Raw genomic sequence first — 24179 nt, 5'->3', positions numbered from 1 at the left:
TTCTAATTTCAGTACCTACTAAAAACGATCTTCAAAGGAGACCATTTGTGGGGTAGATGGGACCTCTCTATAAGGCTCTGGCACAGCCTGAGGACTGTGTATATAGCACCACTTCCTATAGTTTTGCTTATGGCGGCACTCCACATTCCCTGGTAATATTGTCAGGCGTGGAGCAGGAAGGCATGTTCTTTATTGCGTGTCACTCTATGACAGTACTTCCCTAGTTGTAGTTGTCATATATGCTTTTGATTGGTCAATTTTCGGAATAGTCTTTATCCTTTTGTTTTAACCTTTTGTTGTTGTAGAGTCTGTGCTACTCCTTCACATATCTGGCAATCCCGAAACCTAAAGCAGATATGATAGCACATAATTCATACCTATCGCTTTTTTGCCCTTTTTTTCCTCCGTCTTCTCATTTATAGGTAGGAGGGGAGGTTGTTTATGGTTGAATTGAGGGGGGGGGGGAGCATTCATGTCTTCCTGGAGGGCAGATAATACAGCGAGGAAGGAAAGCACACAAACAGAAGTTGAGGGAGAGCGGGAGAATCACATAGACTGTGTATGAGTGTGAAGAGGAAGTAGAGAACCCACTACAGACTCGGGGAGGGAAATCAAACCTTTCCCAGCACAAAGGAGCTATAGAAGGAGAAATCAGCTCAGGAATGAAGCTGTGCTCAGACATAAGAACCTTACATCCAGCCTGTATTACTGAGAGGAACACGACCAAAAGAAAGAAGTCTGAAACCAGGAGCAGGTAGTCATCTCCATACCAGAAGGTCTGAGAATGAATAAAGAAGCAGCCCGTAACCTTTTTAACTCTTTAAGTGTAGTGCCAAAGATGTGCCTTTGGGTGAAATGAGAGTGCAGTTTTCCTTTTGGCCACCAGATGTCAGTGCTGTACCTAGCGGGCGCAACAAGTGCAGCTGCATCTCCCCATAGACAGCAGTGACAACAGTAACTACATAAGGGTGTAAGGCAAAAGAAAAAACAAAAAACCTACAATTCCCGTCACCAAGCGATGGGTCGCAGGATGGCGGTAATGTTCCGCAGCTAATCAGACGGAATGGTTGTACCGCGTGGCACCATGGTGTACCCACCGTGCCTCCTCTCCACCTGCGTTCTTATGACCTGGAGATCGCAGGTGATGCTCTAAAGCCGCAGCTGCTCCCCCCCGAAATCACCGTCAGCAGCATGAGTACGAGCAAGCGGAATAAACCTCGGGAGCACAATGCTGCGCTCTAATTCCGCCACTCTTGGCAATTAAGTTGTGGGGCAAACCTCTCGCCTCGCCGCCTCTGCTCTGCGCAAGCAACCTGAATTCTAGAAAATGAGGTCCCTGCTGAGGAGAAAGCGGAAAACGCTGATACTTCTACTCCAGTCACAGCCAAAGCTGCACTCAATGTGATGTCGGCAGCTCCTGCTGGTTCAGTGTCTGCATATTACACTGCTGATATCAGGTAGAATTGTGAGCGCAGCTCTGGATGTGACTGGAGGATAAAGCTTCAGGCTTTTTTTTAATAAAGGGACGTACATTTTTTTCTGTCCTTTTGTCATTTCAGAGCCACCGCGCCGGACACTTTGAGCACGTGGCGCACATGAACATGATCGACAGCGAATCGCCGAGACTCAGGATTCCAGCCAAGATTTCTTTCCTTAAGTTGTCGGTGGAGGAAGCGGATCCCGCAGGTAAAGAGGAGCGGCGACGGGTCACAGAGTAGATCCAGTCCATCTATCGCAGAGCTGAGTGCGTCAGGTGCAGCAGAGCTGAGTGTGTCAGGTGCAGCAGAGCTGAATGCGTCAGGTGCAGCAGAGCTGAGTGTGTCAGGTGCAGCAGAGCTGAATGCGTCAGGTGCAGCAGAGCTGAGTGTGTCAGGTGCAGCAGAGCTGAGTGTGTCAGGTGCAGCAGAGCTGAATGCGTCAGGTGCAGCAGAGCTGAGTGTGTCAGGTGCAGCAGAGCTGAATGCGTCAGGTGCAGCAGAGCTGAATGCGTCAGGTGCAGCAGAGCTGAGTGTGTCAGGTGCAGCAGAGCTGAGTACATCAGGTGCAGCAGAGCTGAGTGTGTCAGGTGCAGCAGAGCTGAGTGCGTCATATGCAGTAGAGCTGAGTACATCAGGTGCAGCAGAGCTGAGTGTGTCAGGTGCAGCAGAGCTGAGTGCGTCAGATGCAGCAGAGCTGAGTACATCAGGTGCAGCAGAGCTGAGTGTGTCAGGTGCAGCAGAGCTGAGTGCGTCAGATGCAGCAGAGCTGAGTACATCAGGTGCAGCAGAGCTGAGTGTGTCAGGTGCAGCAGAGCTGAGTGCGTTATATGCAGCAGAGCTGAGTACATCAGGTGCAGCAGAGCTGAGTGTGTCAGGTGCAGCAGAGCTGAGTGTGTTAGGTGCAGCAGAGCTGAGTGTGTTAGGTGCAGCAGAGCTGAATGCGTCAGGTGCAGCAGAGCTGAATGCGTCAGGTGCAGCAGAGCTGAGTGTGTCAGGTGCAGCAGAGCTGAATGCGTCAGGTGCAGCAGAGCTGAGTGTGTCAGGTGCAGCAGAGCTGAATGCGTCAGGTGCAGCAGAGCTGAGTGTGTCAGGTGCAGCAGAGCTGAATGCGTCAGGTGCAGCAGAGCTGAGTGTGTCAGGTGCAGCAGAGCTAAGTGCATCAGGTGCAGCAGAGCTGAATGCGTCAGGTGCAGCAGAGCTGAGTGTGTCAGGTGCAGCAGAGCTGAGTACATCAGGTGCAGCAGAGCTGAGTGTGTCAGGTGCAGCAGAGCTGAGTACATCAGGTGCAGCAAAGCTGAGTGTGTCAGGTGCAGCAGAGCTGAGTGCGTCATATGCAGTAGAGCTGAGTACATCAGGTGCAGCAGAGCTGAGTGTGTCAGGTGCAGCAGAGCTGAGTGCGTCAGATGCAGCAGAGCTGAGTACATCAGGTGCAGCAGAGCTGAGTGTGTCAGGTGCAGCAGAGCTGAGTGCATCAGATGCGGCAGAGCTGAGTACATCAGGTGCAGCAGAGCTGAGTGTGTCAGGTGCAGCAGAGCTGAGTGCGTTATATGCAGCAGAGCTGAGTACATCAGGTGCAGCAGAGCTGAGTAACATAGTAACATAGTTAGTAAGGCCGAAAAAAGACATTTGTCCATCCAGTTCAGCCTATATTCCATCATAATAAATCCCCAGATCTACGTCCTTCTACAGAACCTAATAATTGTATGATACAATATTGTTCTGCTCCAGGAAGACATCCAGGCCTCTCTTGAACCCCTCGACTGAGTTCGCCATCACCACCTCCTCAGGCAAGCAATTCCAGATTCTCACTGCCCTAACAGTAAAGAATCCTCTTCTATGTTGGTGGAAAAACCTTCTCTCCTCCAGATGCAAAGAATGCCCCCTTGTGCCCGTCACCTTCCTTGGTATAAACAGATCCTCAGCGAGATATTTGTATTGTCCCCTTATATACTTATACATGGTTATTAGATCGCCCCTCAGTCGTCTTTTTTCTAGACTAAATAATCCTAATTTCGCTAATCTATCTGGGTATTGTAGTTCTCCCATCCCCTTTATTAATTTTGTTGCCCTCCTTTGTACTCTCTCTAGTTCCATTATATCCTTCCTGAGCACCGGTGCCCAAAACTGGACACAGTACTCCATGTGCGGTCTAACTAGGGATTTGTACAGAGGCAGTATAATGCTCTCATCATGTGTATCCAGACCTCTTTTAATGCACCCCATGATCCTGTTTGCCTTGGCAGCTGCTGCCTGGCACTGGCTGCTCCAGGTAAGTTTATCATTAACTAGGATCCCCAAGTCCTTCTCCCTGTCAGATTTACCCAGTGGTTTCCCGTTCAGTGTGTAATGGTGATATTGATTCCCTCTTCCCATGTGTATAACCTTACATTTATCATTGTTAAACCTCATCTGCCACCTTTCAGCCCAAGTTTCCAACTTATCCAGATCCATCTGTAGCAGAATACTATCTTCTCTTGTATTAACTGCTTTACATAGTTTTGTATCATCTGCAAATATCGATATTTTACTGTGTAAACCTTCTACCAGATCATTAATGAATATGTTGAAGAGAACAGGTCCCAATACTGACCCCTGCGGTACCCCACTGGTCACAGCGACCCAGTTAGAGACTATACCATTTATAACCACCCTCTGCTTTCTATCACTAAGCCAGTTACTAACCCATTTACACACATGTTCCCCCAGACCAAGCATTCTCATTTTGTGTACCAACCTCTTGTGCGGCACGGTATCAAACGCTTTGGAAAAATCGAGATATACCACGTCCAATGACTCACCGTGGTCCAGCCTATAGCTTACCTCTTCATAAAAACTGATTAGATTGGTTTGACAGGAGCGATTTCTCATAAACCCATGCTGATATGGAGTTAAACAGTTATTCTCATTGAGATAATCCAGAATAACATCCCTCAGAAACCCTTCAAATATTTTACCAACAATAGAGGTTAGACTTACTGGCCTATAATTTCCAGGTTCACTTTTAGAGCCCTTTTTGAATATTGGCACCACATTTGCTATGCGCCAATCCTGCGGAACAGACCCTGTCGCTATAGAGTCCCTAAAAATAAGAAATAATGGTTTATCTATTACATTACTTAGTTCTCTTAGTACTCGTGGGTGTATGCCATCCGGACCCGGAGATTTATCTATTTTAATCTTATTTAGCCGGTTTCGCACCTCTTCTTGGGTTAGATTGGTGACCCTTAATATACATCAGGTGCAGCAGAGCTGAATGCGTTATATGCAGAAGAGCTGAGTACATCAGGTGCAGCAGAGCTAAGTGCATCAGGTGCAGCAGAGCTGAATGCGTCATATGCAGCAGAGCTGAGTGCGTCAGGTGCAGCAGAGCTGAGTGTCAGGTGCAACAGAGCTGAGTGTCAGGTGCAACAGAGCTGAGTGTGTCAGGTGCAGCAGAGCTGAGAGAGTGTCAGGTGCAGCAGAGCTGAGTGCGTCAGATGCAGCAGAGCTGAGTGTCAGGTGCAGCAGAGCTGAGTGCGTCAGATGCAGCAGAGCAGAGCTGCCTCTGGTGTCTGCGCTGTTACCTGTGACCGGAATTCTCAGGGGAAAGTGAAATTTCTGTTCCTCAAATGTCAAAGATATTCCTGATCGGAATAGTAATGTGGCTGCGACAGATCTCCGGGAGCAACGAGGAATGAAGAGCGAGGAATGAAGAGCGAGGAATGAAGAGCGAAGAATGAAGAATGAAGAGCGAGGAATGAGGAACGAGGAATGAAGAATGAGGAACAAGGGACGAGGAACAAGGAATGAAGAATGAGGAACGAGGAATGAAGAACGAGGAATGAAGAACGAGGAATGAAGAATGAGGAATGAGGAATGAAGAACGAGGAATGAAGAATGAGGAATGAAGAATGAGGAACGAGGAATGAAGAACGAGGAATGAAGAATGAGGAATGAAGAATGAGGAACGAGGAACAAGGAATGAAGAACGAGGAATGAAGAATGAGGAACGAGGAACAAGGAATGAAGAATGAGGAACGAGGAATGAAGAACGAGGAATGAAGAACGAGGAATGAAGAATGAGGAACGAGGAACAAGGAATGAAGAACGAGGAATGAAGAATGAGGAATGAAGAATGAGGAACGAGGAACAAGGAACGAGGAACAAGGAATGAAGAATGAGGAACGAGGAATGAAGAACGAGGAATGAAGAATGAGGAATGAAGAATGAGGAACGAGGAACAAGGAATGAAGAACGAGGAATGAAGAATGAGGAACGAGGAACAAGGAATGAAGAATGAGGAACGAGGAATGAAGAACGAGGAATGAAGAACGAGGAATGAAGAATGAGGAACGAGGAACAAGGAATGAAGAACGAGGAATGAAGAATGAGGAATGAAGAATGAGGAATGAGGAACAAGGAATGAGGAACGAGGATTGAAGAGCGAGGAATGAGGAAAAAGGAATGAGGAATGAAGAGCGAGGAATGAGGAAAAAGGAATGAGGAATGAGAAATGAAGAACGAGGAACAAGGAATGAAGAACGAGGATGAAGAATGAAGAATGAAGAGCGAGGAATGAGGAACGAGGAATGAAGAATGAGGAATGAAGAGCGAAGAATGAAGAATGAAGAGCGAGGAATGAATAATGAGGAACGAGGAATGAAGACCGAGGAATGAAGAATGAGGAACAAGGAATGAGGAACGAGGATTGAAGAGCGAGGAATGAATAACGAGGAATGAGGAATGAGGAATGAGGAAAAAGGAATGAGGAACAAGGAATGAGGGACGAGGATTGAAGAGCGAGGAATGAATAACGAGGAATGAGGAACGAGGAATGAAGAACGAGGAATGAGGAATGAAGAGCGAGGAATGAGGAAAAAGGAATGAGGAATGAGGAATGAAGAGCGAGGAATGAAGAACGAGGAGTGAGGAATGAAGAACGATGAATGAAGAACGAGGAACGAAGAACGAGGAATGAAGAACGAGGAATGAGGAATGAAGAGCAATGAATGAAGAACGATGAATGAGGAATGAAGAGTGAGGAATGAGGAACAAGGAATGAAGAATGAGGAATGAAGAGCGAGGAATGAAGAACGAGGAATGAGGAACAAGGAATGAAGAACGAGGAATGAGGAACGAGGATTGAAGAGCGAGGAATGAGGAATGAAGAGCAAGGAATGAAGAACAAGGAATGAGGAAGGAAGAGTGAGGAATGAGGAGCGAGGAATGAGGAATGAAGAGCGAGGAACAAGAAATGAGGAACGAGAAATGAGGAATGAGAAACGAGGAACGAGGAATGGGGAATGAAGAACAAGGAATAAGGAATAAGGAATGAAGAGTGAGGAATGAGGAATGAAAAATGAGGAACGAGGAAAGAGGAGCGAGGCATGAGGAATGAAGAATGAGCAATGAGGAACAAGGAATGAGGAGCAAGGAATGAAGACTGAGGAATGAAGAACAAGGAATGAAGAACAAGGAATGAGGAATGAAGAGTGAGGAATAAGGGATGAACAACGAGGAATGATACATGAAGAATGAGGAATGAAGAACAAGGAATGAAGAACGAGGAATGAGAAACGAGGAATGAAGAATGAAGAATGCTTCTGTCAACAGACGAATAAAGGAAAAAATGATGAGAATCCCAAAACAAAGGAAAAAAACAATCTTATCATGTATCTCTGTATACAGGGAGCTCCCCCTAGTGGTGACTGCAGACAGGATCTTATCATGTATCTCTGTATACAGGGAGCTCCCCCTAGTGGAGGCTGCAGGCAGGATCTTATCATGTATCTCTGTATACAGGGAGCTCCCCCTAGTGGAGGCTGCAGGCAGGATCTTATCATGTATCTCTGTATACAGGGAGCTCCCCCTAGTGGAGGCTGCAGACAGGATCTTATCATGTGTCTCTGTATACAGGGAGCTCCTCCTAGTGGTGGCTGCAGACAGGATCTTATCATGTATCTCTGTATACAGGGAGCTCCCCCTAGTGGTGGCTGTAGACAGGATCTTATCATGTATCTCTGTATACAGGGAGCTCCCCCTAGTGGTGGCTGCAGACAGGATCTTATCATGAATCTCTGTATACAGGGAGCTCCCCCTAGTGGTGGCTGCAGACAGGATCTTATCATGTATCTCTGTATACAGGGAGCTCCCCCTAGTGGTGACTGCAGACAGGATCTTATCATGTGTCTCTGTATACAGGGAGCTCCTCCTAGTGGTGGCTGCAGACAGGATCTTATCATGTATCTCTGTATACAGGGAGCTCCCCCTAGTGGTGGCTGTAGACAGGATCTTATCATGTATCTCTGTATACAGGGAGCTCCCCCTAGTGGTGGCTGCAGACAGGATCTTATCATGTATCTCTGTATACAGCGAGCTCCCCCTAGTGGAGGCTGCAGACAGGATCTTATCATGTGTCTCTGTATACAGCGAGCTCCTCCTAGTGGAGGCTGCAGACAGGATCTTATCATGTGTCTCTGTATACAGGGAGCTCCCCCTAGTGGTGGCTGTAGACAGGATCTTATCATGTATCTCTGTATACAGGGAGCTCCCCCTAGTGGTGGCTGTAGACAGGATCTTATCATGTATCTCTGTATACAGGGAGCTCCCCCTAGTGGTGGCTGCAGACAGGATCTTATCATGTGTCTCTGTATACAGGGAGCTCCCCCTAGTGGAGGCTGCAGACAGGATCTTATCATGTGTCTCTGTATACAGGGAGCTCCTCCTAGTGGTGGCTGCAGACAGGATCTTATCATGTATCTCTGTATACAGGGAGCTCCCCCTAGTGGTGGCTGTAGACAGGATCTTATCATGTATCTCTGTATACAGGGAGCTCCCCCTAGTGGTGGCTGCAGACAGGATCCTATCATGTATCTCTGTATACAGGGAGCTCCCCCTAGTGGTGGCTGCAGACAGGATCCTATCATGTATCTCTGTATACAGGGAGCTCCCCCTAGTGGTGACTGCAGACAGGATCTTATCATGTATCTCTGTATACAGGGAGCTCCCCCTAGTGGTGGCTGCAGAAAGGATCTTATCATGTATCTCTGTATACAGGGAGCTCCTCCTAGTGGTGGCTGCAGACAGGATCTTATCATGTATCTCTGTATACAGGGGCTCCCCCTAGTGGTGACTGCAGACAGGATCTTATCATGTATCTCTGTATACAGGGAGCTCCCCCTAGTGGTGCCTGCAGACAGGATCTTATCATGTATCTCTGTATACAGGGAGCTCCCCCTAGTGGTGACTGCAGACAGGATCTTATCATGTATCTCTGTATACAGGGAGCTCCTCCTAGTGGTGGCTGCAGACAGGATCTTATCATGTATCTCTGTATACAGGGAGCTCCCCCTAGTGGTGGCTGCAGTCAGGATCTTATCATGTATCTCTGTATACAGGGAGCTCCCCCTAGTGGTGGCTGCAGACAGGATCTTATCATGTATCTCTGTATACAGGGAGCTCCCCCTAGTGGTGGCTGCAGTCAGGATCTTATCATGTATCTCTGTATACAGGGAGCTCCCCCTAGTGGTGGCTGCAGACAGGATCTTATCATGTATCTCTGTATACAGGGAGCTCCCCCTAGTGGTGGCTGCAGACATGATCTTATCATGTATCTCTGTATACAGGAAGCTCCCCATAGTGGAGGCTGCAGACAGGATCTTATCATGTATCTCTGTATACAGGGAGCTCCCCTAGTGGTGTCTGCAGACAGGAACTTATCCTGTATCTCTGTATACAGGGAGCTCCCCCTAGTGGTGACTGCAGACAGGATCTTATCATGTATCTCTGTATACAGGGAGCTCCCCCTAGTGGTGGCTGCAGACAGGATCTTATCATGTATCTCTGTATACAGGGAGCTCCCCCTAGTGGTGGCTGCAGACAGGATCTTATCATGTATCTCTGTATACAGGGAGCTCCCCCTAGTGGTGTCTGCAGACAGGATCTTATCATGTATCTCTGTATACAGGGAGCTCCCCCTAGTGGTGGCTGCAGACAGGAACTTATCCTGTATCTCTGTATACAGGGAGTTCCCCCTAGTGGTGACTGCAGACAGGATCTTATCATGTATCTCTGTATGCAGGGAGCTCCCCCTAGTGGTGGCTGCAGACAGGATCTTATCATGTATCTCTGTATACAGGGAGTTCCCCCTAGTGGTGGCTGCAGACAGGATCTTATCATGTATCTCTGTATACAGGGAGCTCCCCCTAGTGGTGTCTGCAGACAGGATCTTATCATGTATCTCTGTATACAGGGAGCTCCCCCTAGTGGTGACTGCAGACAGAATCTTATCATGTATCTCTGTATACAGGGAGTTCCCCCTAGTGGTGGCTGCAGACAGGATCTTATCATGTATCTCTGTATACAGGGAGCTCCCCCTAGTGGTGTCTGCAGACAGGATCTTATCATGTATCTCTGTATACAGGGAGCTCCCCTAGTGGTGACTGCAGACAGAATCTTATCATGTATCTCTGTATACAGGGAGTTCCCCCTAGTGGTGGCTGCAGACAGGAACTTATCCTGTATCTCTGTATAGAGGGAGCTCCCCTAGTGGTGTCTGCAGACAGGAACTTATCATATATCTCTGTATACAGGGAGCTCCCCCTAGTGGTGACTGCAGACAGGAACTTATCATGTCTCTCTGTATACAGGGAGCTCCCCCTAGTGGTGACTGCAGACAGGATCTTATCATGTATCTCTGTATACAGGGAGCTCCCCCTAGTGGTGGCTGCAGACAGGATCTTATCATGTATCTCTGTATACAGGGAGCTCCCCCTAGTGGTGGCTGCAGACAGGATCTTATCATGTATCTCTGTATACAGGGAGCTCCCCCTAGTGGTGGCTGCAGACAGGATCTTATCCTGTATCTTTGTATACAGGGAGCTCCCCCTTGTGGTGTCTGCAGACAGGAACTTATCATGTCTCTCTGTATACAGGGAGCTCCCCCTAGTGGTGTCTGCAGACAGGATCTTATCATGTATCTCTGTATACAGGGAGCTCCCCTAGTGGTGACTGCAGACAGAATCTTATCATGTATCTCTGTATACAGGGAGTTCCCCCTAGTGGTGGCTGCAGACAGGAACTTATCCTGTATCTCTGTATAGAGGGAGCTCCCCTAGTGGTGTCTGCAGACAGGAACTTATCATATATCTCTGTATACAGGGAGCTCCCCCTAGTGGTGACTGCAGACAGGAACTTATCATGTCTCTCTGTATACAGGGAGCTCCCCCTAGTGGTGACTGCAGACAGGATCTTATCATGTATCTCTGTATACATGGAGCTCCCCCTAGTGGTGGCTGCAGACAGGATCTTATCATGTATCTCTGTATACAGGGAGCTCCCCCTTGTGGTGTCTGCAGACAGGAACTTATCATGTATCTCTGTATACAGGGAGCTCCCCCTAGTGGTGGCTGCAGACAGGATCTTATCATGTATCTCTGTATACAGGGAGCTCCCCCTACTGGTGGCTGCAGACAGGATCTTATCATGTATCTCTGTATACAGGGAGCTCCCCCTAGTGGTGGCTGCAGACAGGATCTTATCCTGTATCTCTGTATACAGGGAGCTCCCCCTTGTGGTGTCTGCAGACAGGAACTTATCATATATCTCTGTATACAGGGAGCTCCCCCTAGTGGTGACTGCAGACAAGAACTTATCATGTCTCTCTGTATACAGGGAGCTCCCCCTAGTGGTGGCTGCAGACAGGATCTTATCATGTATCTCTGTATACAGGGAGCTCCCCCTAGTGGTGACTGCAGACAGGATCTTATCATGTATCTCTGTATACAGGGAGCTCCCCCTAGTGGTGGCTGCAGACAGGATCTTATCATGTATCTCTGTATACAGGGAGCTCCCCCTAGTGGTGGCTGCAGACAGAATCTTATCATGTATCTCTGTATAAAGGGAGCTCCCCCTAGTGGTGACTGCAGACAGGATCTTATCATGTATCTCTGTATACAGGGAGCTCCCCCTAATGGCGGCTGCAGACAGGATCTTATCATGTATCTCTGTATACAGGGAGCTCCCCCTAGTGGTGGCTGCAGACAGGATCTTATCATGTATCTATGTATACAGGGTGCTCCCCCTAGTGGTGGCTGCAGACAGAATCTTATCATGTATCTCTGTATAAAGGGAGCTCCCCCTAGTGGTGACTGCAGACAGGATCTTATCATGTATCTCTGTATACAGGGAGCTCCCCCTAGTGGTGGCTGCAGACAGGATCTTATCATGTATCTCTGTATACAGGGAGCTCCCCCTAGTGGTGGCTGCAGACAGGATCTTATCATGTATCTCTGTATACAGGGAGCTCCCCCTAGTGGTGGCTGCAGACAGGACCTTTTCATGTGTCTCTGTATACAGGGAGCTCCCCCTAGTGGTGACTGCAGACAGGAACTTATCATGTCTCTCTGTATACAGAGAGCTCCCCCTAGTGGTGACTGCAGACAGGATCTTATCATGTATCTCTGTATACAGGGAGCTCCCCCTAGTGGTGGCTGTAGACAGGATCTTATCATGTATCTCTGTATACATGGAGCTCCTCCTAGTGGTGATTGCAGACAGGATCTTATCATGTATCTCTGTATATAGGGAGCTCCCCCTAGTGGTGGCTGCAGATAGGATCTTATCATGTATCTCTATATACAGGGAGCTCCCCCTAGTGGTGACTGCAGACAGGATCTTATCATGTATCTCTGTATACAGGGAGCTCCCCCTAGTGGTGGCTGTATACAGGATCTTATCATGTATCTCGGTATACAGGGAGCTCCCCCTAGTGGTGGCTGCAGACAGGATCTTCTCATGTATCTCTGTATACAGGGAGCTCCCCCTAGTGGTGGCTGCAGACAGGATCTTATCATGTATCTCTGTATACAGGGAGCTCCCCCTAGTGGTCGCTGCAGACAGGATCTTATCATGTATCTCTGTATACAGGGAACTCCCCCTAGTGGTGACTGCAGACAAGATCTTATCATGTATCTCTCTATACAGGGAGCTCCCCCTAGTGGTGAATGCAGACAAGATCTTGTCATGTATCTCTGTATACAGGGAGCTCCCCCTAGTGGTGGGAATTACACTTGGTCAGAATTATAAATTATCCTATTTAAATGATATAATATATGTATGATTAAGAGACAATGTAGAATATCAGAGGACTCTGCCCAAAAGGCCGACTCGAGGCCGATGTTTTCATGTCATGTTTATTGATTTTGGGAGCAAACGCCCTTTTGCACCTTAGATTTTCCAGGATCACCCTCGGCTCTGTCGATTAAACCGAGCAATTAAAATGAGAGTTTCTGATTGATTTTTCCCCTCACCATGGACACATCGACTCGCTCTGCTTTGCTAATTGGGGGATGATAATTGAATAATAGATTGAAATTTTGCCAAGGAAAATTAATTAGGAAGCGACATGATATTTTATCACAAATCTCGATATGTTCCTCGGCTCGGAGATTATTTGTTTGTGGGAAGCCGGCGCTGGTGGCGCCTTCTCTCACCTGTCTCGGAAACATAATTAACGGTTCCTGTCCCTCGGGGATGCAGGTAACGGTGCTCACTGGCTGGGTGCAAAATCCTTATTATACTGGAGGCAGTGCCATCTCGGTTATTGTTGGCCAGTAAAATTGTTTATTTTTCTTTTTTTGCAAAAAAAAATATTACTCACCTGCAATACCAGACTTAGCCTTCTCCACAGGGGTGGTGCTGTCTTTCATAGAAAGCTGCTATTTTTTCTAATCCCACATAGAAAGACATAAATAAAATCTCTTTACTTTTAGTCAGCGGCCAAATTCAGAATTCTCCTTTTATTACATTGTTGGAGTTCAGAGATGACAATGGCTCGATGGGTGAAAATGATAATGACCAGTGTGGTGTCAAATGAGATGATTTTTGAAGTGTCAGGGCAAGAAAAACTACTCTTGAAGACCCCAAATGGTGATGACATCTTTCATTATACCCAATGAGGTTAGGTTTTCCCAAGGTGAGGTCTGAATTTGGACCTCATGAAGAAAATTTGGCCAAACGCTGGTCTATGTCTCCTTACCCCCCGATATCCATCAGCCTGGAGACCAAAAGTATCAAGCGTTTGATATCTCCCCCGACATCATCTGTCCCACCAAATTGGTGGGAATCTAGTGTGTATTGTGGCTTCAATATGACCTGGAGAAGTCCCTTGGCAATCAAAAAACGAGCATTTACGATAAGTCTTCTGATGGGCAACTTGGACAAAACCAGAAGGTGGTCAAAGGCCGACTTTCGAAAGCCAAACACTGGGACGACATGAGCTTTTAACGGTTCTTGATGTCTATTTTTCCATGTATCCATTGGACCCTTCCACCATGACCATAGTGGATGTATCCATTGGACCCTTCCACCATGGCCATAGAGGATGTATCCATTGGACCCTTCCACCATGGCCATAGAGGATGTATCCATTGGACCCTTCCACCATGACCATAGTAGACACTGTGAATTTTTTAGTCCCAGTGAACCCAAGTCAGAAATTTTCAACAGTTTTTCATCTCCTGATGGGTTATTTTATCTTCTGCTCTTCACCATTTGACTCACGGTGACTAATAAGATAATTGAAGAAGCCTAACGGTTGACGTAGACTGCCTATGGTAATTTCCGTTATTGAAAAAAGATGAAGAAATTATGTGCCGAGAATTAGGATATATAGAGAAACCTGGGTCACATTAACTCCACCTTGTAGATAATGGGACACTGGTTCATCATCAGACGTCAGAGCTTGGAACACAACGTACAACTTTTTGTTTCTTGGTTAAGACGCATCTATAATTATGGGTGAAATTAGATCTAAAAATATCCATAATTTCAGGCTAAAATGAAAGTGCATTAGATCAGCGACGAGGTCGTGACGGAAAAGCCTCTCAAGGGAGCCTTTCTTTCCACTTTTGCTGGTTAGGTTACTACGTGGCTAGGATATGATTCATTAATGGGATCCTGGCTTTCTGAAAGCGCCTTGTTCTGTTTTTGGACTCATCTGTAATTATCGCCCCCCCTGCAGTTCCATTTTTTCTCTTCTTCTTTTTGATTCAGGGCTCAGAGAGAAGAAAATCAATGCGTCAGATCTGGCAGGGGTGAGTACCCAAGAATAATGGGACTTTATTCTACTACTTTGCATTGGGTTCTTTTTGTTAATGGTAAGCTAGTAGTAGAGTAGAAAGGACAAATCTCCCCCGAATATGATGGGCATGTCAAAGAGATGATGGGCAAATTAAGGTAGGCTTCTGAAATTTGAGATATCCAAGGAGAACAAGGATGGGGCAGTTTGATTTTGGCTCCTTCCTTCAGAAGACATCTGTGGTTTGACCCTGTTATACACAACCTTTGTGGACAGATCTGTTTCAGTCTTTTTGGACCTTATTGGCAAAGTCTATATTAACAATGTGGATGGATCAAGCAAAAGGGGACCACAGAGGAGAGACAATTCCATAGCAAGAGCACACTGGGGTCTGTTATGCGTGGTGGTCCATGTCTCCATCCAATTTTTGTAAAGGGGCAGTCACTCTAATCCTCCTTCTCTTGGGAAAGTATCTATTCCCAACCCCTATTGTGCCCCTGAATGCCTGAGCTCAGTCGTAGGGATGAAAAAAAGTTGAAGCTTCTGTGACGCCCAAGGGATTCGATATTTCTTTAGGCAGCCTAGGCGGTCTCCATTTTGTTCTGAGCATGCCATGAGAGTTTGCAAATATCACGTTATCCATGGAGAAGAAGAATGGGATAACTTAGGGAAACCTGCTATGTGAGCCTTCCCTAAACAGTTGTCTTGGTTGACTCCTTTTGATCCTCCTACCTGGAGAAGAAGATTGGGGTAACTTAGGGAAACCAGCTACGCGAGTCTTCCTTAAGCAGTTGTCTTGGTTGCCTCCTTTTGATCCTCCTACCTGGAGAAGAAGAAGGGGGGTAACTTAGGGAAACCTACTACATGAGCCTTCCCTTTGCAGTTGTCTTGGTGCCTCCTTTTGATCCTCCTACCTGGAGAAGAAGAATGGGATAACTTAGAGAAACCTGCTACATGAGACTTCCCTAAGGAATTGTCTTGGTTGCCTCTTTTTGATCCTCCTACTTGGAGAAGGAGAATGGAGTAATTTAGGGAAACCTGCTACATGGGTCTTCCATAAGCAGTTGTCTTGGTTGTCTCCTTTTGATCCTCCTAGGTGGAGAAGAAATATGGGATAACTTAGAGAAACCTGCTACGTGAGCCTTCCCTAAGCAGTTGTCTTGGTTGACTATTTTTGATCCTCCTACTTGGAGAAGAATTGGGTAGCTTAGGGAAACCTGCTATATGGGCCTTCCCTAAGCAGTTGTCTTAGTTATCTCCTACCCTCTGGACAGGTCCTGTTCTTGCCCTCAATGTGCCTTTTTTGCACCAGTGCTTGAAGTCATCCATAAAAAAAATGTTGAAGCTTCTTCAAACTGAAATTTGCTAACTTTCAGAAAGTGTAAGTGACCTCCCGTTTTTTCCAGGATAGTTCGCATGAATCACATTATCTATGGAGAAGAAAAATGGGGTAAATTAGGGCAACCGGCTATATGAGCCCCCCTGTTGTGAATTCTGTGGCAGAGTTCACTCCTGTGGTCACAAGTGGTACTTCGGCTGATTCTCTCTGGGAGCTTCCGTTTGTGGAGGAAACTGGTACTGCTGCTTCTGAGTTTCCTCCCTCAGGTGATCTGGTGAGCTCGTTAGCTGCTTCTCTACTTAACTCCACCTAATGCTTTGATCCATGCTTCCTGTCAATGTTCCAGTGTTGGACTTGTGTATCTCTGGATCATTCCTGTGGCCTGCTGCTCTGCATAGCTAAGTGCTTCTTTGCTATTTGTTGCTATTTTTTCTGTCCAGCTTGTCTATTTGTTTTGCTGGAAGCTCTAGGACGCAAGGGGTGTACCTCCGTGCCGTTAGTTCGGTACGGAGGGTCTTTTTGCCCCCTTTGCGTGGTTTTCTTTAGGGTTTTGTGTAGACTGCAAAGTTATCTTTCCTATCCTCGTTCTGTCTAGAATATCGGGCCTCACTTTGCTGAATCTATTTCATCCCTACGTTTGTCTTTTCATCTTACTCACAGTCATTATATGTGGGGGGCTGCCTTTTCCTTTGGGGTATTTCTCTGAGGCAAGGTAGGCTTATTTTTCTATCTTCAGGCTAGTTAGTTTCTCAGGCTGTGCCGAGTTGCATAGGTAGCGTTAGGCGCAATCCACGGCTGCCTCTAGTTGTGTTTGGAGAGGATCAGGGATTGCGGTCTACAGAGTTCCCACGTCTCAGAGCTTGTTCTATTATTTTGGGTTATTGTCAGATCACTGTATGTGCTCTGATCGCTATGTACATTGTGTTACTGAATTGCCTTTCACAACAGTACAGGAAGCCAAAAGTACTAATGATTCTCAATAGAGGGAAAAAAGAAGTTCTGAGACCATTTTTTTTCCTTTGCACTGTCATTTGTCTTTTTTTTCCCCTAGACATTTGGGTGCTTCAGGACACAGGTGTTACAATGGACATTAAAGGTCTGTCTTCATGTGTAGATCAGCTCACGGCAAGAGTTCAAGATATTCAAAATTTTGTGGTTCAGAATTCTTTGTTAGAACCGAGAATTCCTATTCCAGATTTGTTTTTTGGAGATAGAACTAAATTTCTGAGTTTCAAGAATAATTGTAAACTGTTTCTGGCTTTGAAACCTCGCTCTTCTGGTGACCCAGCGCAACAGGTTAGGATCGTCATTTCTTTTTTGCGTGGCGACCCTCAGGACTGGGCATTTTCTCTTGCGTCAGGAGATCCTGCATTAAGTAATATCGATGCGTTTTTCCTGGCGCTTGGATTGCTGTACGATGAGCCTAATTCAGTAGATCAGGCAGAAAAGAATTTGCTGGCTCTTTGTCAGGCTCAGGATGAGATAGAGCTATATTGCCAGAAATTTAGAAAATGGTCCGTGCTCACTCAATGGAATGAATCTGCGCTTGCAGCCATTTTCAGAAAGGGTCTCTCTGAAGCCATTAAGGATGTCATGGTGGGATTTCCTATGCCCGCTGGTTTGAATGAGTCTATGTCTTTGGCCATTCAGATCGGTCGACGCTTGCGTGAGCGTAAATCTGTGCACCATTTGGCGGTATTACCTGAGATTAAACCTGAGCCTATGCAGTGCGATAGGACTTTGACCAGAGTTGAACGGCAAGAACACAGACGTCTGAATGGTCTGTGTTTCTACTGTGGTGATTCCACTCATGCTATCTCTGATTGTCCTAAGCGCACTAAGCGGTTCGCTAGGTCTGCCACCATTGGTACTGTACAGTCAAAATTTCTTCTGTCCGTTACCTTGATCTGCTCTTTGTCATCATATTCTGTCATGGCATTTGTGGATTCAGGCGCTGCCCTGAATTTGATGGACTTGGAATATGCTAAGCGTTGTGGGTTTTTCTTGGAGCCCTTGCAGTGTCCTATTCAATTGAGAGGAATTGATGCTACGCCTTTGGCCAAGAATAAGCCTCAATACTGGACCCAGCTGACCATGTGCATGGCTCCTGCACATCAGGAGGTTATTCGCTTTCTGGTGTTGCATAATCTGCATGATGTGGTCGTGTTGGGGTTGCCATGGCTACAAGCCCATAATCCAGTATTGGATTGGAATTCCATGTTGGTGTCCAGCTGGGGTTGTCAGGGGGTACATGGTGATGTTCCATTTCTGTCAATTTCGTCATCCACCCCTTCTGAGGTTCCAGAGTTCTTGTCTGATTACCGGGATGTATTTGATGAGCCCAAGTCCGATGCCCTGCCTCCGCATAGGGATTGTGATTGTGCTATCAATTTGATTCCTGGTAGTAAATTCCCAAAAGGTCGACTGTTTAATTTATCCGTGCCTGAGCACACCGCTATGCGCAGTTATGTGAAGGAATCCCTGGAGAAGGGGCATATTTGCCCGTCATCGTCGCCATTAGGAGCAGGGTTCTTTTTTGTAGCCAAGAAGGATGGTTCGCTGAGACCGTGTATAGATTATCGCCTTCTTAATAAGATCACTGTTAAATTTCAGTACCCCTTGCCATTGTTATCTGATTTGTTTGCTCGGATTAAGGGGGCTAGTTGGTTCACTAAGATAGATCTTCGTGGTGCGTATAATCTGGTGAGAATCAGGCAAGGCGATGAATGGAAAACTGCATTTAATACGCCCGAGGGTCATTTTGAGTATCTAGTGATGCCGTTCGGACTTGCCAATGCTCCATCAGTGTTTCAATCCTTTATGCATGACATCTTCCGTGAGTACCTGGATAAATTCCTGATTGTGTACTTGGATGACATTTTGATCTTCTCGGATGATTGGGAGTCTCATGTGAAGCAGGTCAGAACGGTTTTTTAGGTCCTGCGTGCTAATTCTTTGTTTGTGAAGGGATCAAAGTGTCTCTTTGGTGTGCAGAAGGTTTCATTTTTGGGGTTCATCTTTTCCCCTTCTACTATCGAGATGGATCCGGTTAAGGTCCAAGCCATCCATGATTGGACTCAGCCAACATCTCTGAAAAGTCTGCAAAAGTTCCTGGGCTTTGCTAATTTTTATCGTCGCTTCATCTGCAATTTTTGTAGTGTTGCCAAACCATTGACCGATTTGACCAAGAAGGGTGCTGATTTGGTCAATTGGTCTTCTGCTGCTGTGGAGGCTTTTCAGGAGTTGAAGCGTCGTTTTTCTTCTGCCCCTGTGTTGTGTCAACCAGATGTTTCTCTTCCGTTCCAGGTCGAGGTTGATGCTTCTGAGATTGGAGCAGGGGCTGTTTTGTCACAGAGAGGTCCTGGTTGCTCAGTGATGAAACCATGCGCTTTCTTTTCCAGGAAGTTTTCGCCTGCTGAGCGAAATTATGATGTGGGCAACCGAGAGTTGCTGGCCATGAAGTGGGCATTCGAGGAGGAGGCTTGAAGGAGCTAAGCATCGCGTGGTGGTATTGACTGATCATAAGAACTTGACTTATCTCGAGTCTGCCAAGCGCTTGAATCCTAGACAAGCTCGTTGGTCGTTGTTTTTTGCCCATTTTGACTTTGTGATTTCGTACCTTCCGGGCTCTAAAAATGTGAAGGCGGATGCTCTGTCTAGGAGTTTTGTGCCCGACTCTCCGGGTTTATCTGAGCCAGCGGGTATCCTCAAGGAAGGAGTAATTGTGTCTGCCATCTCCCCTGATTTGCGGCGGGTGCTGCAAAAATTTCAGGCTAATAAACCTGATCGTTGCCCAGCGGAGAAACTGTTTGTCCCTGATAGGTGGACGAATAGAGTTATCTCTGAACTTCATTGTTCGGTGTTGGCTGGTCATCCTGGAATCTTTGGTACCAGAGAGTTAGTGGCTAGATCCTTTTGGTGGCCGTCTCTGTCGCGGGATGTGCGTACTTTTGTGCAGTCCTGTGGGATTTGTGCTCGGGCTAAGCCCTGCTGTTCTCGTGCCAGTGGGTTGCTTTTGCCCTTGCCGGTCCCGAAGAGGCCTTGGACACATATCTCTATGGATTTTATTTCTGACCTTCCCGTTTCTCAAAAGATGTCAGTCATTTGGGTGGTCTGTGATCGCTTTTCTAAGATGGTCCATCTGGTACCCTTGTCTAAATTGCCTTCCTCCTCTGATTTGGTGCCTTTGTTCTTCCAGCATGTGGTTCGTTTGCATGGCATTCCAGAGAATATTGTTTCTGACAGAGGTTCCCAGTTTGTTTCGAGGTTTTGGCGAGCCTTTTGTGGTAGGATGGGCATTGACTTGTCTTTTTCCTCGGCTTTCCATCCTCAGACTAATGGCCAGACTGAACGAACCAATCAGACCTTGGAAACATATCTGAGATGCTTTGTTTCTGCTGATCAGGATGACTGGGTGTCCTTTTTGCCTTTGGCTGAGTTCGCCCTTAATAATCGGGCCAGCTCGGCTACCTTGGTTTCGCCGTTTTTCTGCAATTCTGGGTTCCATCCTCGTTTCTCTTCGGGACAGGTTGAGTCTTCGGACTGTCCTGGTGTGGATACTGTGGTGGACAGGTTGCAGCAGATTTGGACTCAGGTAGTGGACAATTTGACCTTGTCCCAGGAGAAGGCTCAACTTTTCGCTACTCGCAGATGCCGTGTGGGTCCCCGACTTCGTGTTGGGGATCTGGTTTGGTTATCTTCTCGTCATATTCCTATGAAGGTTTCCTCTCCTAAGTTTAAACCTCGTTTTATTGGTCCGTATAGGATTTCTGAGGTTCTTAATCCTGTGTCTTTTCGTCTGACCCTCCCAGATTCTTTTTCCATACATAACGTATTCCATAGGTCATTGTTGCGGAGATACGTGGCACCTATGGTTCCATCTGTTGAGCCTCCTGCCCCGGTTTTGGTGGAGGGGGAATTGGAGTATATTGTGGAGAAGATTTTGGATTCTCGTGTTTCAAGACAGAAACTCCAGTATCTGGTTAAATGGAAGGGTTATGCTCAGGAAGATAATTCCTGGGTTTTTGCTTCTGATGTCCATGCTCCTGATCTTGTTCGTGCCTTTCATGTGGCTCATCCTGGTCGGCCTGGAGGCTCTGGTGAGGGTTCGGTGACCCCTCCTCAAGGGGGGGGTACTGTTGTGAATTCTGTGGCAGAGTTCACTCCTGTGGTCACAAGTGGTACTTCGGCTGATTCTCTCTGGGAGCTTCCGTTTGTGGAGGAAACTGGTACTGCTGCTTCTGAGTTTCCTCCCTCAGGTGATCTGGTGAGCTCGTTAGCTGCTTCTCTACTCCATGCTTCCTGTCAATGTTCCAGTGTTGGACTTGTGTATCTCTGGATCATTCCTGTGGCCTGCTGCTCTGCATAGCTAAGTGCTTCTTTGCTATTTGTTGCTATTTTTTCTGTCCAGCTATCCTCGTTCTGTCTAGAATATCGGGCCTCACTTTGCTGAATCTATTTCATCCCTACGTTTGTCTTTTCATCTTACTCACAGTCATTATATGTGGGGGGCTGCCTTTTCCTTTGGGGTATTTCTCTGAGGCAAGGTAGGCTTATTTTTCTATCTTCAGGCTAGTTAGTTTCTCAGGCTGTGCCGAGTTGCATAGGGAGCGTTAGGCGCAATCCACGGCTGCCTCTAGTTGTGTTTGGAGAGGATCAGGGATTGCGGTCTACAGAGTTCCCACGTCTCAGAGCTTGTTCTATTATTTTGGGTTATTGTCAGATCACTGTATGTGCTCTGATCGCTATGTACATTGTGTTACTGAATTGCCTTTCACGACACCCCCCATTCTAAACAGTTGTATTGGTTTCTTCCTGCTCCCAATGTGTCTTTGGGAGCTTGAAATCATGACCATAAAAAAGGTTGAAACTTCTCCAGTGTCCGTGGAATTTGCCAACTTTCAGGGAGTCTAGGTGATCTCCCTTTTTTCCAAGAGCCTCCTGGACATGACGGGAGAGTTTGGGGTAATCTAAGGCAAATGGTTGTGGAGCACCCCCAGACACAGGGCCGCTGGTTACTCGGTACCGGTCCTCTCTGTCTCAGTTCTAGGGTTGTCACGGTGGCTGGACCCGGTCCGTGACCCTGCTAAGGGGCGTCCAATGAAAGGGTGATGTAAGTTTGTCAAGGGTTCATGACGCCACCTGTAGTATTCGGTCAGGGTGACCGACGCTGTGTAGGGGTCCGCTGGGGTGATGGAATGGCAGCTGGATGGTAAACCTTCCCACAGGTGAAGTTTATTCCCAAGGCTTCCCAGTAGTGTAGGTGGCGATGGTGTGAGGCGCAGTTAATAACGAGGACACAGGGTTGCAGTCTCTTTACCTTTTTACTGATGACTTCGGGATCCGCAATCCAGAGCACTGTTAACAGGGCTGTCTGAGTCCGGCCGGTATGAAGGCACATCCAGAGTTCCCTTTGCAGGTGGAAATTAGTGCCTACCAACTAGTGCCTGTGTGTTGTAGTTCTTCCCTGCTGAGCATTCGGGATAGTCCTCACAACTTTCGTATTCGTTCTTTCTCTCTCTCCGTCCCCCAAGTATATCTGGCTAGGACACACCCGTTTGACGGGAAGGCCCGGAGCTATTCTGGGACCCTAGAGACGCCCCTCTCCACGTTTGCCCCCTATGTCTTCTTAGGTGATGTATGGTAGACAGCCAACCTATAATCAACTGTCCTGCCGCTGTTTGAAGTAATGCTTGGAGTCAGTTACTTCCTCTGCGTTCCGGCCACCGGCTACGCGCCTCAGTAGGATGTTGCCGATCTCGGGGCACGACTCCTACTGGCTCTCCTTTGTGCTGTGAAGTTTCTCTTTTCTCCACAATATCCTTCGCTTCGTGTCCTTCCTTAGGATGCCGCCGCAAGGTAGTGCAGGCGCGGCTCCGTACGTTCTGTCCTTTCTGCTAGGTACCTGTCAGGAACCCACCCCTGACAGGTCCTCCCTGGAGCTCTCCCAGGCTGCGTTCTGTTCTAACTTCCTATCCAACCTCCAGTTTTACCAGTGGCCTAATACATAGTGCCTTTTGCTCCCCCTGGTGGCCGGAGTGTGAAGTGTAATGTGTGACTGTGATACCTGGTCAGGTGAACTTCTTTAGTGCAATCAGACATAACATCACTCCCCTTAGTGGCAGAGCGACATTACTGCAACGACCAGGACTCTGGGGCGCAGCAGTTGCATATGTCCCCTTAAACAGTTGTCTTGGATTCCACCAAATGAACTTTCTACCCTTAGTAAAGTCACAGTTCTTGCCCTGAATGTGCCTCTAGATATTAAGTTATTAAAACTTCCTACAAATTTAACCAGAGACAACTGTTTGCGGACAGCTTTGTTTTGATCTATTGGATCTCATCAGCAAGGTGTTGGCTAGTTATGTATGATACTGGACTTCTGGGACTCCATAAATAGGGGATCTGCTTAAGGCTGGATGCACCCATCAATGTATGGACTAATGATGCACGGACCGGCCGAGGATCTCCTGACCTTAATTCGATTGCCCCATCTATGGCTATGAGGCTGCTGTGTTTGAGTCAGAAGAACCACATCCGGTTTGTGAATTGTGGTCCATACTTGGCCTCAAAACACAGAATCCGGCATTGGGTCACCTCTTTGATTATTTCCCATTGGGTGGTCAACGTCCATCTCCAGTGGCCAGAGAGGAGGGCTGTACCAATATGTAAAACACGGACGTCAAATTTAGTTATGATATATTCTCTCTAATTTTTGTAGGAAGTGGACATTTGTTCCAAACTGCTAGAACAAGTGAAACAAGATGTGCACCTAAGTGACGGGAAAGAGAGAAACGGGCCAGAAAATTCTACGACCTCCCGGTAGGTAAAGACATTGAGGCTTTTTGAAATCACAACTAAAGGTAAATCCGTCCAGATAGAATTTTCCTAATCCTGATTGTAGAGCGGTATAATAATCCGGCATCCGCCTCTGACCTCTACCTACCTCTGCTTCATTGTACAGCTCCTCCGCCAAAGAGAGAAGGAACAACAAAGGTAGACGAGAGGAAAACGTCAACAGGACGCAGAAAGGTGACCAAGAAGATGTAGAATGGGCCAAGGCCAAGGAAAAGGTTAGAAGTCGGACGTCAATGTGATACATTCAACTTCTTGAATTTGTGCCATGGCCCCCTCTTAAAGTGACTTCACCATAATGCGTATCGAGAAACCCGATCCCACTGATCGTTAGGATCCAGGGTCCATAGCGCTACGAAAGCACAACAACTGATTGTTTATCTTCTTCTCTTCTGATCTGAAAAATGCAACTTTCACATTTCGGAATCGCTCAGAGGTCCAAGAGGTTGAC

At 47.0% G+C, this 24179-nt stretch overlaps 1 protein-coding gene across 1 annotated transcript in view; it reads left to right on the top strand.

Annotated features, from left to right (window-relative positions):
* Positions 1–24179, top strand: part of LOC138674412 (pre-mRNA-splicing factor 38B-like) — a 64078-nt gene that overhangs the window by 28113 nt on the left and 11786 nt on the right. Inside the window, exons 3-5 of the mRNA XM_069762259.1 lie at positions 1613–1686; positions 23595–23695; positions 23838–23946. Coding sequence (XP_069618360.1) covers positions 1613–1686; positions 23595–23695; positions 23838–23946 — 284 coding nt within the window. The remainder of the gene's footprint in view (positions 1–1612; positions 1687–23594; positions 23696–23837; positions 23947–24179) is intronic.

The sequence above is a fragment of the Ranitomeya imitator genome, chromosome 4 (assembly GCF_032444005.1).
Source record: "Ranitomeya imitator isolate aRanImi1 chromosome 4, aRanImi1.pri, whole genome shotgun sequence".
NCBI classification, from domain to species: domain Eukaryota; kingdom Metazoa; phylum Chordata; class Amphibia; order Anura; family Dendrobatidae; genus Ranitomeya; species Ranitomeya imitator.
The sequence above is the reverse complement of the archived record's forward strand: the minus strand, read 5'-3'. Positions and strand labels throughout refer to the sequence as shown.